General features: G+C 62.8%; 1 protein-coding gene across 1 annotated transcript in view; it reads left to right on the top strand.

Moving 5' to 3' along the window:
* The window catches only part of FCHO1 (FCH and mu domain containing endocytic adaptor 1), a 12973-nt gene extending 210 nt beyond the window's left edge, over nucleotides 1-12763 (top strand). The window contains exons 2-24 of the mRNA XM_041414947.1: nucleotides 111-252; nucleotides 325-477; nucleotides 1293-1397; nucleotides 2588-2686; nucleotides 2769-2865; nucleotides 3957-4001; nucleotides 4078-4150; nucleotides 4981-5002; nucleotides 5081-5135; nucleotides 5829-6007; nucleotides 6080-6104; nucleotides 6773-6835; nucleotides 6923-6965; nucleotides 7066-7157; nucleotides 7233-7846; nucleotides 8396-8501; nucleotides 8577-8688; nucleotides 8767-8922; nucleotides 10113-10245; nucleotides 10322-10521; nucleotides 11145-11209; nucleotides 11296-11460; nucleotides 12644-12763. Of these exons, the coding sequence (XP_041270881.1) occupies nucleotides 111-252; nucleotides 325-477; nucleotides 1293-1397; nucleotides 2588-2686; nucleotides 2769-2865; nucleotides 3957-4001; nucleotides 4078-4150; nucleotides 4981-5002; nucleotides 5081-5135; nucleotides 5829-6007; nucleotides 6080-6104; nucleotides 6773-6835; nucleotides 6923-6965; nucleotides 7066-7157; nucleotides 7233-7846; nucleotides 8396-8501; nucleotides 8577-8688; nucleotides 8767-8922; nucleotides 10113-10245; nucleotides 10322-10521; nucleotides 11145-11209; nucleotides 11296-11460; nucleotides 12644-12666 (2767 nt within the window). The 3' untranslated portion in view covers nucleotides 12667-12763. The remainder of the gene's footprint in view (nucleotides 1-110; nucleotides 253-324; nucleotides 478-1292; nucleotides 1398-2587; nucleotides 2687-2768; nucleotides 2866-3956; nucleotides 4002-4077; nucleotides 4151-4980; nucleotides 5003-5080; nucleotides 5136-5828; nucleotides 6008-6079; nucleotides 6105-6772; nucleotides 6836-6922; nucleotides 6966-7065; nucleotides 7158-7232; nucleotides 7847-8395; nucleotides 8502-8576; nucleotides 8689-8766; nucleotides 8923-10112; nucleotides 10246-10321; nucleotides 10522-11144; nucleotides 11210-11295; nucleotides 11461-12643) is intronic.
* The last annotated feature ends 313 nt before the right edge of the window (nucleotides 12764-13076 follow it).

The following is a 13076-nucleotide window of genomic DNA, read 5'->3' as shown; positions in this document are numbered from 1 at the left end:
GGAAAAGGGGCGGCAAGGGGGCGGGGGTGGGGGGGGGGGGGGGGGGGTCTGGGCCGCTTCGAGGTGGCTTTGGGGACACCCCGGTGACCGCTGTGGTGGCCCCCGAGCAGGACCTTCGCGCCTCTCTGGGAGGTTTTCCGCATCTCCTCGGAGAAGCTGGCGCTGTGCCACCTGGAGCTGATGAAGAAGCTGCACGACCTCATCAAGGAGATCTCGCGCTACGGCGAGGAGCAAGGCCGCGTGCACAAGAAGGTAGCGCTGTCCCCTCCCCGGGGCTGTCCCCTCCCCCGGCGTGCCCTGCCCACGGCCGCTGTGTCCCCGCAGTCCAAGGAGGAGGTGTCGGGGACGCTGGAGGCCGTGCAGCTGCTGCACGGCGTGGCCCAGCTGCTGCCCAAGTCCAAGGAGAGCTACCACAGCAAGTGCCAGGAGTACGAGCGGCTGCGCAAGGAGGGCACCAGCCAGAAGGAGATCGACAAGGTGCCACCCCCGGTGTCACTGGGACGCCCCCCCCTCAGCGGTCCTCGTGTCCCCCTGGGTGGCCCCTGGCTCCTCTTGGTGGTTCTTGTCCTTTCCTTGGTGGTCTCTGGCCCCTCGTGGTGGTTCTTGTTCCTCCTCTCTGCGGTCTCTGTCACCCCCTGTGTCACCTCTCTCAGTGGTCTGTGTCCCCTCCCTGGTGATTCTTGACCCTCCCTCGATGGTCCTATTGTCCCACAATGGTCCCTGTCCCCTCCCTGATGGTTCCTGTCCTTGTCCTGGCTGTCCCCTGTCCTGTTCCTGACTATCCCTCTCCTTGTCCTGGCTGTCCCCTGTCTCCTGGTTGTCCCCTGGCTGTCCTCTGTCCCATTCCTGATGGTTCCTGTCCTTGTCCCAGCTATCCCTTGTCCCCCTGGGTGGTCTCTGTCCCATTCCTGATGATCCCTGTCCTTGTCTCGGCTGTCCCCTGTCCTGTTCCTGACGATTCCTCTCATTCCCCTGGCTGTCCCTTGTCCCCTCCCTGATGATCCCTGTCCTTGTCCCGGCTGTCCCCTGGCTGTCCCTTGTCCCCTCCCTGATGATCCCTGTCCTTGTCCCGGCTGTCCCCGGCTGTCTCCTGGCTGTCCCTTGTCCCCTCCCTGATGATCCCTGTCCTTGTCCTGGCTGTCCCCCGGCTGTCCCCGGCTGTCCCCTGGCTGTCCCTTGTCCCCTCCCTGATGATCCCTGTCCTTGTCCTGGCTGTCCCTTGTCCCCTCCCTGATGATCCCTGTCCTTGTCCCCGCTGTCCCCGGCTGTCCCCGTGCCCGGCGGTGGCGCAGGCGGAGCTGAAGTCGCGCAAGGCGGGCGAGGCGCTGCGGAGGGCGGTGGACAAATACAACGCTGCCCGCGCCGACTTCGAGCAGCGCATGCTGGACTCGGCCATGGTGGGCACGGCTGGCACCTGGGGAGAGGGGTGGGAACTGATGGGATTCGGGAAAGGGATGGGCATGGGGGCATGTGGGCAGGGATGGGCACGGCTGGGAATTGGGAGGGGATGGGAACTGATGGGAACTGGGAAAGAGATGGACATTGATGGGAGTTGGGAAAGGGATGGGCATTGATGGGAGTTGGGAAAGGGATGGGCATTGATGGGAGTTGGGAAAGGGATGGGCATTGATAGGATGTGGGCAGGGATGGGCATGGGGGCATGTGGGCAGGGATGGGCACGGCTGGGAATTGGGAAGGCATGGGAACTGATGGGATTTGGGAAAGGCATGGGCACGGCTTGGAATTGGGTGTGGTTGGGAATTGGTGGAATTTGGGAAGAAATGGGATCCCTGGGGAAATCCCACCCATGCCAACCCCCCTTCCCTGCCCACCTGGGGACATCCCCCCCATCCCAAACTCCTTCCACATCCACCTGGGGACATCCCACCTATCCAAGTCCCCTTTCATATCCACCTGCCCCCCTGGGGACATCCCACCCATCCCAACCCCCCTTCCCTGCCCACCTGGGGACATCCCCCCCATCCCAAACTCCTTCCACATCCACCTGGGGACATCCCACCTATCCAAGTCCCCTTTCATATCCACCTGCCCCCCTGGGGACATCCCACCCATCCCAACCCCCCTTCCCTGCCCACCTGGGGACATCCCCCCCATCCCAAACTCCTTCCACATCCACCTGGGGACATCCCACCTATCCAAGTCCCCTTTCATATCCACCTGCCCCCCTGGGGACATCCCACCCATCCCAACCCCCCTTCCCTGCCCACCTGGGGACATCCCCCCCATCCCAAACTCCTTCCACATCCACCTGGGGACATCCCACCTATCCAAGTCCCCTTTCATATCCACCTGCCCCCCTGGGGACATCCCACCCATCCCAAACTCCTTCCACATCCACCTGGGGACATCCCACCTATCCAAGTCCCCTTTCATATCCACCTGCCCACCTGGGGACATCCCACCCATCCCAAACTCCTTCCCTGCCCACCTGGGGACATCCCACCCATCCCAAACTCCTTCCCTGCCCACCTGGGGACATCCCACCCATGCCAACCCCCCTTCCCTGCCCACCTGCCGATCCCTGGGGATGTCCCCCCATTCCTGCCCCCCGTTTTTCCCGCTCCAGCGCTTCCAGGAGGTGGAGGAGGCCCACCTGCGGCACATGAAGGGGCTCATCGGCTCCTACTCGCACTCCGTGGAGGACACCCACGTCCAGATCGGCCAGGTGAGTCCCCAGGTGAGTGACCCCTCCCCATCCCCCTTTTGTCCCCTTTATTCCATGTCCCCTTCCCTTTTTCCACCCCCAGGTCCACGAGGAGTTCAAGCAGAACGTGGAGAACATCGGCACGGAGATGCTGCTGCGGAGGTTTGCCGAGAGCAAGGGCACGGGCAGAGAGCGGCCAGGTGAGCCTGGGGGTCCCACCTGGATCCCTGATCCCGGCTGATCCCGGCTGATCCCAGCTGATCCCAGCTGATCCCGGCTGATCCCAGCTGATCCCAGGCTGATCTGATCCCGAGTTGATCATGGCTGATCCCACGTTGATCCCAGCTGGTCCTGGGTTGATCCCAGGCTGATCCCAGCTGATCCCAGGCTGATCTGATCCCGAGTTGATCATGGCTGATCCCACGTTGATCCCAGCTGGTCCTGGGTTGATCCCAGGCTGATCCCAGGCTGATCACAAGTTGTTCCCGGTTGATCCTGGCTTGATCCCAGCTTGATCCTGGGTTGATCTCGGCTTGATCCTGGCTTGATCCCATGCTGATCCCAGGTTGATCCTGGGCTGATCCTGGCTGATCTTGGGTTGATTCCAGTTGATCTTGGACTGATCCTGGCTTGATGGTGGCTGATCCTGTACTGATCCTGGGTTGATCCCAGCTGATCCTCTGCTGCTCGTGGGCTGATCCCGGGTTGATCCCGGGTTGATCCTGGGCTGATCCCAGGTTGATCCCGGGTTGATCTGGGCTGATCCCGGGCTGATCCTGGGTTGATCCTGGGCTGATCCTGGGTTGATCCCGGGTTGATCCTGGGTTGATCCCGGCTGATCTTGTATTGATCCCGGGTTGATCCTGGGCTGATCCCAGGTTGATCCCGGGTTGATCTGGGTTGATCCTGGGCTGATCCTGGGTTGATCCCGGGTTGATCCTGGGTTGATCCCGGCTGATCTTGTATTGATCCCGGGTTGATCCTGGGCTGATCCCAGGTTGATCCCGGGTTGATCTGGGTTGATCCTGGGCTGATCCTGGGTTGATCCCGGGTTGATCCTGGGTTGATCCCGGCTGATCTTGTATTGATCCTCCTGGGCTGATCCCGGCTGATCGTGTATTGATCTTGGGTTGATCCTGGGCTGATCCTGGGCTGATCCCAGCTGATCTTGTATTGATCCTGGGCTGATCCTGTCTGATCTTGTGTTGATGCTGGGTTGATCCTGGGCTGATCCTGTCTGATCTTGTGTTGATCCTGGGTTGATCCGGGCTGATCCCTCTCTCCGTGGCAGGAGCGTTGGATTTCGACGAGTACCGGCTGGCTCCAGCGCAGGAAGGCAAGTACGTCTGCACCCAGCTGGGGGGGCCGGGGGCTGCGGAGACCCTTCCTCACCCCGCTCCCGCTTTCCCCAGGACCCAAGAGGAGCCGGAGCAAAGCGTTCCGGATCCCGGGCTTGAGCCGTAAGGAGCGGGAGCGTGACGCTGTGTAAGAGCCTCAGTCCCGGCATCCCGGAGTTCCTGCATCCCGGCATTCCCACATTCCACATCCCTGCATCCCTGCGTGGTTTTATCCCTGAATTCCTGCATCCCTGCACCCCAGCATTCCTGCATCCCTGCATTGTTTCATCCCTGAATTGCCACACCCCTCAATTCCCACATCCCTGCATCCCTGAATTCCCACATCCCTGCATTCCCACATCCCTGCATTCCCACATCCCTGCATTCCCACATCGCTGAATTCCCATATCCCTGCATCCCCACATCCCTGAATTCCCATATCCCCGCATCCCTGAATTCCCATATCCCCACATCCCTGAATTCTCCCATCCCTGAATTCCCGAATTTCCACTTTCCCACATCCCTGAATTCCCATATCCCTGCATTCCCACGTCCCTGAATTCCCATATCCCCACATCCCTGAATTCCCCCATCCCTGAATTCCCCCTCCCTGAATTCCCACATCCCTGAATTTCCATTTTCCCACATCCCTGAATTCCCCATCCCTTCGTCCCTGAATTCCCCCATCCCTTCGTCCCTGAATTCCCCCATCCCTGAATTCCCACATCCCTGAATTCCCCATCCCTTCATCCCTGAATTCTCCCATCCCTGAATTCCCCATCCCTGCATCCCTGAAGTCTCCCATCCCTGAATTCCCCATCCCTGCATCCCTGAATTCTCCCATCCCTGAATTCCCCATCCCTGCATCCCTGAATTCTCCCATCCCTGAATTCCCCATCCCTGCATCCCTGAATTCCCCCATCCCTGCATCCCACCCCCCTTCCCCCTCCGCCGCCTGACTCTCCCGGTCATTCCCAGGGAATCTCCGGATAACGACCTGGTGAGTGTCCCGGTGCCCCGCCCTGGCGCTGCCGTTCCCAGACTGGGAGCGCTGGGAATGTCGGGGGTGTCCCCGCAGGGCGGCCCCGAGGTGGACGAGGACGGATTCACCGTGCGGCCGGACAGTGCCCGCAGTATCCTTGGATGAGCGGGAAAATTGGGGATCCAGGGGGAATTCTGAGCGGGAATTCGGGGGATTCAAGGGGAATTCGGGGGGTTCAAGGCGAATTCCAAATGGGGAATTTGGGATCCGGGGGAATTCTGAGTGGGAATTCGGGGGATTCAAGGGGAATTCGGGGGATTCAAGGGGAATTCCAAATGGGGAATTTGGGATCCGGGGGAATTCTGAGTGGGAATTTGGGGGATTCAAGGGGAATTCGGGGGATTCAAGGGGAATTCCAAATGGGGAATTTGGGATCCAGGGGAATTCTGAGTGGGAATTTGGGATCCTGGGGAATTCTGAGTGGGGATTTGGGGGATTCAAGGGGAATTACACCTGGGGATTTGGGGATCCAGGGGGAATTCTGAGTGGAGATTTTGGGGGATCCAGGGAGAATTTCAGCTGGGGAATTTGGGGATCCAGGGGGAATTCTGACTGGGGATTCTTGGGGATCCAGAGGGAATTCTGAGCAGGCATTTTGGGGATCCAAGGGAATTCCAGCTAGGCATTTTTGGGGGATCCAGGGAGAATTCCAACTGGGGATTTTTGGGGGATCCAAGGGGAATTCCAGCCGGGGATTTTTGGGGTATCCAAAGGGAATTCCAAGCAAGGATTTTTGGGGGATCCAGGGTAATTCCAGGCGGGCATTGCCTTGACGGGGTTCCAGGCGAGGTGGAGAATCCCGGCTGCTCCTCCAGCGACTCCGACTACGACGAGGACGAGCCGCGCAAATTTTACGTCCACATCAAACCGGTGCAGCCGCGGGAGGCTCCCGGCAGCGCCGAGGCCACCGTGGAGCAGCTCAAGGCCACCGTGGGAAATCTCATCCTGGCCCCCGGCGTCGGGGTGAGCCTGGGGGGCCGCGGGGACCCCCCGGAATTCCCGGGGTCACCTCACCCCTGTCCCCTTCTCTTGCAGGGCACCGTCAGGAGGCAGGCGTCCCGTAAGTGGCACTGCGGGCGGGTGGTGGCCTGGGGAGGGTGGCACTGAGGCTGAGAGCCACTGCTTGGGGACATCCCATCCTCCTGAGCCCCTTCCCTGGGGACATCACACCCTTCCTGAGCCTCTTCCTTGGGGACATCCCATCGTTCCTGAGCCCCTTCCTTGGGGACAATGCCACCCTTCCTGAGTCGCCTTTGTTGGGGACATCCCATCATTCCTGAGCCCCCTTACTTGGAGACAGTGCCACACTTTCTTAAACCCAATCCTTGGGGACATGCCATCCTTCCTGAGCCCCTTCCTTGGGGACATGCCATCCTTCCTGAGCCCCTTCCTTGGGGACATCCCATCGTTCCTGAGCCCCTTCCTTGGGGACAATGCCACCCTTCCTGAGTCCCCTTTGTTGGGGACATCCCATCATTCCTGAGCCCCCTTACTTGGCGACAGTGCCACACTTCCTTAAACCCAATCCTTGGGGACATGCCATCCTTCCTGAGCCCCTTCCTTGGGGACAGTGCCACCCTTCCTTAAACCTAGTCCCTGGGGACAGTGCCACCTTCCCTGAGCCCCATTCCATGTCTGCTTGCCGACCCCTGGGGACACCCCACCCTTCCTGAGCCACCCCGGAGTCCCCGTGGCTCCGTGTCCCCTCACGGTGACATCCCCCCGCAGGGCACACGGCGTCCCTGACCCCAGCCTGCAGTGACACGGACCCCGAGGGGACGCTGGCGGCCGGTGAGACTGGGCGGGGGGTCCTGAGGATTTGGGGGGCACCTGAGGGGTCCTGTGGGGGGTGCAGTGCAGTGTCCCCTCTCCCCGCAGGTGACAGCACGGGGAGGGGTCTCCCGGCGGCGCAGGTGAACAGGTAGGGGACAGGGAGGGATTGGGGCGCCATGAGGGGGCACCCCCCATCCCTGGGGGGTCCCGGGCAGGCTCTGAGCCCCCCCACTCTGTCCCTGTCCCAGCGGCCCCGGGAAGCCCCCCCAGGATACGCCACCCTCGGCCGCACTCTTCGGGCCCCCCCTGGAGTCGGCGTTGGAGGCAGAGGAATTCCCGGGTGAGGATTTGGGGGGCGCGGGACGGGACCCACCGGCGGGGCGGGGGCCGCGCTCTGACCGGGGCCGTCCCGCAGCCCCCCGCTCCTACGTCCTCACCTCGTCCTCGTCTCCCTTCTCCTCCTCGTCCCCGGAGAACGTGGAGGACTCGGGGCTGGACTCGCCCTCGCACCCCGCTCCCGGTCCCTCCCCGGACTCCCGGCCCTGGACCCCGCAGCCGGGGACGCCGCAGAGCCCCGGCCCCAAAGCGGAGCCGCCCCCCGCCAGCAGCGCCTGGACCCCGCGGCCCCGCAGCCCCTCCGGCCGCCTCCCCGAGCCCCCCAACTTCGCCGTTTTCAGCGGCCCCGGAGCCGAGGGGCTCTGGGGGGACGCGGGGGTCGCGCCCCGGGGTCGCAGCCGCTGCCTCAGCGGCCCCGCCCCACGAGAAGCGCCCTCGCCGGACCCTTTTGGGGACCCCCCGGCCTGGGGCAGACCCCGCAGCCCCGGTGGGGAGCAGCCCCCCCTGACGCGTCCTTCCTCCAACTCGGCCTCCTCGTCGTCCTCCTCGCCGGCCCCCCCGAGCGGGGGGGAGTCCTCCAGCCCCTCTCCCTGGGGCTGCCAAGGGCCGGGGGCCCGGCTGGGCGAGGGGGGCACGGCCGGGACCCCCCCGCTGCCGTCGGAGCCGGGTGAGTGGTGGGGGAGCGGCCCCAGGGTACCCCAAAACGTGACTGCCACAGCCCCCAGCTCTGCCCCCGATATCCTTAACCCTGCCCCCCCACTGCCTCTAAATATGCCCCCATCACCCCAAATTCTGTCCCGAGTGACCCCAAACTGTGCCCCCACGACCCCAAACTCTGTCCTGAGTGACCCCAGGCTCTGTCCCCCATTACCCTTAACCCTGCCCCCATTACCTCTAAATCTGACCCCCAAACTGTGCCCCCCCAATTAGCCTGAACTGTGGGATTTGGGGTGTGGGAATTTGGGGATGCAGGAATTCAGGGGCGCGGGATGCAGGGATGTGGAATTTGGGAGTTCAGGGGTGGGGCATGCAGGATTTGGGAATTCGGGGATCGAGGATGTGGGAATGCAGGGATGCAGGATTTTGGGAATGCAGGGGTACACGGGGATGCAGGGGTGTGGAATTTGGGGATGCAGAGATGTGGAATTGGGGGTGCAGGGGTATGGAATTGGGGGTGCAGGGGTGTGGAATTGGGGGGTGCATGGCTGCAGACCCCCACCCCAGCCCGCCTTGCCTCGGCAGTCGCGCTCGCTGAGCCCCTCGCCCTCCTGGAGCTGCGGCCCCTCGCACTCGGCCCCCGCCAGCCTGGGCGAGCGCGGCTTCTTCGCCGTGGCCCCGCCGGCGCTCGGTGCGTGCCGGGGGCATCCTGGGGGGGTGGGCTGGGGGTCCCAGCCTTGCGCTGACCCCTCTGCCCCCTCGCCAGGGCTGTCGCGCGGTCCCAGCCCCGTGGTGCTGGGCTCGCAGGACGCGCTGCCCGTGGCCACCGCCTTCACCGAGTACGTCCACGCTTATTTCAAGGGGCGCGACGCCGACAGGTACGGGCTTGGGGAGGGGGTCCCGGGGGGTCCCCGCAGCCGCCGGGCGTCCCCTGAGCCCCGGCGTGTCCCCAGCAGCTGCCTGGTGAAGGTGACCGGGGAGCTGACCATGTCCTTCCCCGCGGGCATCGTGCGGGTGTTCGGCGGCCCCGCGGCGCCGCCCGTGCTCAGCTTCCGCCTGCTCAACGCCGCCGCCATCGAGCAGTTCCTGCCCAACGCCGAGCTGCTCTACAGGTGCGGGGCACCGGGGACACCGGGGCACCGGGGGGACAGCCTGCGAGGTGCGGGGGGCACCGGTGCGGGGCTGGTGTTGGGGTACAGGGGGTGGTTGGGGGGTACGGGGAGCTTGGGAGGGGATGGATGTGGGGATGGGGGTGGGTTTTGGGGTACAGGAGAGACACGGGGAGCTTGGGAAGTGTGGGTGCAGTGATGTGGGATGGGTTTTGGGGTACAGGAGGGGCATGGGGAGCTTGGGAGGTGATGGATGCAACAAAGGGGGCAGATTTTGGGGTACAGAAGAGACACGGGGAGCTTGGGAGGGGATGCAGGTGGGTTTTGGGGTGCAGGAGAGACACGGGGACCTTGGGAGGGGATGGATGCAGGGATAGAGGGCGATTTTGGGGTGCAGAGGGTGTCTGGGGGTTACGGGGAGCTTGGGAAGTGTGGGTGCAGTGATGTGGGGTGGGTTTTGGGGTGCAGGAGGGGCATAGGGACCTTGGGAGGTGGTGGATGTGGGGATGAGGGTGGGTTTTGGGGTACGGAGTGCCCCAGTTTTCCTGGGGATACCCTCAGGAGCTGTGGGATGCAGCGATGGGGAGCTGGGCATTGAGATTTTGGGGTTTTTGGGTGTCTGGGAATGCAGTGATGGGGAGCTGGGCGTTGAGATTTTGGGGTTTTTGGGGATCTGGGAGTGCAGTGATGGGGGCTGGGTGTTGAGATTTTGGGATTCTTGGGGGTTTGGGCATGCAGTGATGGGGAGCTGGGTGTTGAGATTTTGGGGTTTTTGGGGATCTGGGCATGCAGCGATGGGGAGCTGGGCATTGAGATTTTGGGGTTTTTGGGTGTCTGGGAATGCAGTGATGGGGAGCTGGGCGTTGAGATTTTGGGGTTTTTGGGGATCTGGGCATGCAGCGATGGGGAGCTGGGCATTGAGATTTTGGGGTTTTTGGGTGTCTGGGAATGCAGCGATGGGGAGCTGGGCATTGAGATTTTGGGGTTTTTGGGGATCTGGGAGTGCAGTGATGGGGAGCTGGGCATTGAGAATTTGGGATTCTTGTGGGGTTTGGGGCATGGCAGCGATGAGCTGCGTTTTGGGGATCCCAGCGGTTCTGGGCACCCTCTGGAGCTGGTTTGGAGCTGGCTACCGAGGTGCCAGCTTCTGGGGGTACCCAGACCCCGCTGCCCCTCTCCCCCCACGCCCCCAGCGACCCCTCCCAGAGCGACCCCAGCACCAAGGACTTCTGGCTGAACATGGCAGCGCTGACCGGGCACCTGCAGAAGCAGGCGGAGCAGAGCCCGGCCGCCTCCTACTACAACGTGCCTCTGCTCAAGTACCAGGTGAGCCCCGCGGGGCATCCCCCCGCTGGGCACGGGAGGGTCTCGGTGCCCCCCTAAAGCCCCCGATGTGCCGCAGTTCTCGCGGCTGGGCCCCGGCTCGGCGCCGCTGCGGCTCTGCGTGCGCTGGGACTGCGCGCCCGGCGCCACGCGGGTCAGTGTGGAGTACGGCTACAACGCGGCCGCCCTGGCACTGCCCGTGCCCCTCGGCAACGTGCACGTCCTGCTGCCCGTGGAGGAGCCCCTGACCAACCTGCGGCTGCAGCCCGCCGCCAGCTGGTAACGGGAGCGGGAGAGAGCGGGGCTGGGCTGCGGCGGGGCGGTGGGGGATGAAGAGTTTGGGGTCCCAAACCTTCACAGGCTGGATGACACAGAGCTGGGAGCCCCAAACTCCCCCAGGGTGGGGGGGACACAGGACTGGGGGTCCCAAACTTGCCCACAGTTGGAGCACAGGAGTGGGGTCCTGAATCTCCTCAGGGTGGGAGAAGGAGACCCTGGACTGGGAAATGAGGACCCTGGACTGGGAAATGAGGACCCTGGACTGGGAAATGGGGACCCTGAACTCAGAAATGGGGACCTTGGATTGGGAAATGGGGATCCTGAACTGGGAAATGGGGACCTTGGATTGGGAAATGGGGACCTTGGATTGGGAAATGGGGATCCTGAACTGGGAAATGGGGACCTTGGATTGGGAAATGGGGATCCTGAACTGGGAAATGGGGACCTTGGATTGGGAAATGGGGATCCTGAACTGGGAAATGGGGACCTTGGATTGGGAAATGGGCACTCTGAACTGGGAAATGGGAACCCTGACGGGATAAGGAAGGCAGGATGTGGGGACGGGCAGCAAAGGCTGAATTTTGGGGGTGTGGGGGCTTGATGACACCCCCTTATCCCGGCAGGAACCTGGAGGAGAAGCGGCTGCTCTGGAAGCTCCTGGACGTCCCCGGTGCCCCGGGGCAGGGAGGTGAGGCCGGGCCCGCCCTGCTCGGGGGTCACGGGGCGGGGGCTCCGCGTCCCGACCCCCCCCAACCCCTGCGCTGTCCCCCCCAGGCTGTGGGCGGCTCTCGGCCAGCTGGGAGCCGCTGGGGGGTCCCAGTAAGCCCAGTCCCGTGGCCGCCCAGTTCAGCAGCGAGGGCAGCACCTTGTCGGGAGTGGAGGTGGAGCTGGCGGGCGCCGGGTACCGCATGTCGCTGGTCAAGAAGAGGTTTGCTACAGGTACGGCCCGGAGGGGAGACGGGGACGGGGCTGGGGGGTCCCTTCCCCACAGCCCTGGGGGGTGCGGGGTCCTCTCCCCATCCCCTGGGTCCTGGGGGAACAGGGGGTCCCTTCCTTGGGGTGCACGGGGTCCTTTCTCTGCTCTTTGGGGTGCTCGGGGTCCCTTCCCTGGGGTATTTAGGCTCATTTCTTTGCTTCTTGGGGTGCTCAGGGTTCCCTTTTCTGCTCTGTGGGGTTCATGGGGTCCTTTCCCTGTTTTTTGGGGTGCTCAGTGTTCATTCCCTGGGGTATTTAGGATCCTTTCCCTGCACTTTGGGGTGCTCAGGGGTTCCTTTTCTGCTCTGTGGGGTTCATGGGGTCCTTTTCCCTGCTTTTTGGGGTGATCGGGGTCCCTTCCCTGAGATATTTAGCGTCCTTTCCCTGTTCTTTTGGGTGCTTGAGGTCCTTTCCCTGAACTTTGGGGTGCTCAGGGTATTTAGGGTCCCTGGGGTATTTAGGGTCCTTTCCCTGTTCTTTGGGGTGCTTGAGGTTCTTTCCCTGCTCTTTGGGGTGCTCTGGGTTCCCTTTTTTGCTCTTTGGGGTTCATGGGGTCCTTTTCCTGCTCTTTGGGATGGTTAAGGTCCCTTCCCTTGGGTATTTAGCGTCCTTTTCTGCTCTGTGGGGTTCATGGGATCTGTTTCCTCATCCTTGAGGTGCTCGGGGTCCCTTCCCTGGGGTATTTAGGGTTCTTTCCCTGCAATTTGGGGTGTTCGGGGGTTCCTTTTCTGCTCTGTGGGGTTCATGGGATCTGTTTCCTGATCCTTGAGGTGCTCGGGGTCCCTTCCCTGGGGTATTTGGGATCCTTTCCGTGCACTTTGGGGTGCTCGGGGTCCCTTCCCTGGGGTATTTAGGATCCTTTCCCTGCTCTTTGGGGTGCTCGGGGTCCCTTCCCTGGGGTATTTAGGATCCTTTCCCTGCACTTTGGGGTGCTCAGGGTATTTAGGGTCCCTGGGGTATTTAGGGTCCTTTCCCTGCACTTTGGGGTGCTCGGGGTCCCTTCCCTGGGGTATTTAGGGTCCTTTCCCTGCTCTTTGGGGTGCCCGAGGTCACCAGCTCGGTGTGGCACCGAGCTCCGCCGCCGGGCCGTGCCCGTGCCCGGCCGGGGCCGTGCCCTCCCTCCTCTGTGCCCACCTTTCCCCCGCAGGGATTTACCTGGCGGGGTCCTGAGCGGCTCCCGGGCCCCCCCGGGCCCCCCCGGGCTTCTCCCGCCGTTGTGTGAATTGGAAACACTGGATGGAGGCGGGCTGGGGAGGGGGCGCCTCCTCCTCCTCCTCCTCCTCCTCCTCCTCCTCCTCCTCCTGTCCCCGCCCTGTCGCTGTCCCCGCGTCGCCTCCTGCTCCCCCCCGCCGCCCTCCCCTGTGCTGTGAAGGGAGCAGGAGCTGCTCTTTTATTAAACACTTTATTTTCTAACAAATTCCCCCCCGACGGCTGCTGCCTCCTTCCTGCCACGGCGCCAATCCCATAAATCCCGTATTCCCTTTAATCCCATATTCCCATACTTCCATATTCCCATAAATCCCATAAATCCCATATTCCCCTAAATCCCATATTCCCATAAATCCCCTAAGTCCCATATT

This window comes from Onychostruthus taczanowskii, unplaced genomic scaffold (genome assembly GCF_017590055.1).
Source record: "Onychostruthus taczanowskii isolate IOZ18803 unplaced genomic scaffold, ASM1759005v1 scaffold106, whole genome shotgun sequence".
In the NCBI taxonomy this organism is placed as follows: Eukaryota; Metazoa; Chordata; class Aves; order Passeriformes; family Passeridae; genus Onychostruthus; species Onychostruthus taczanowskii.
Note: the sequence above shows the minus strand (reverse complement) of the source record. Positions and strands in the feature narration are given on the sequence as shown.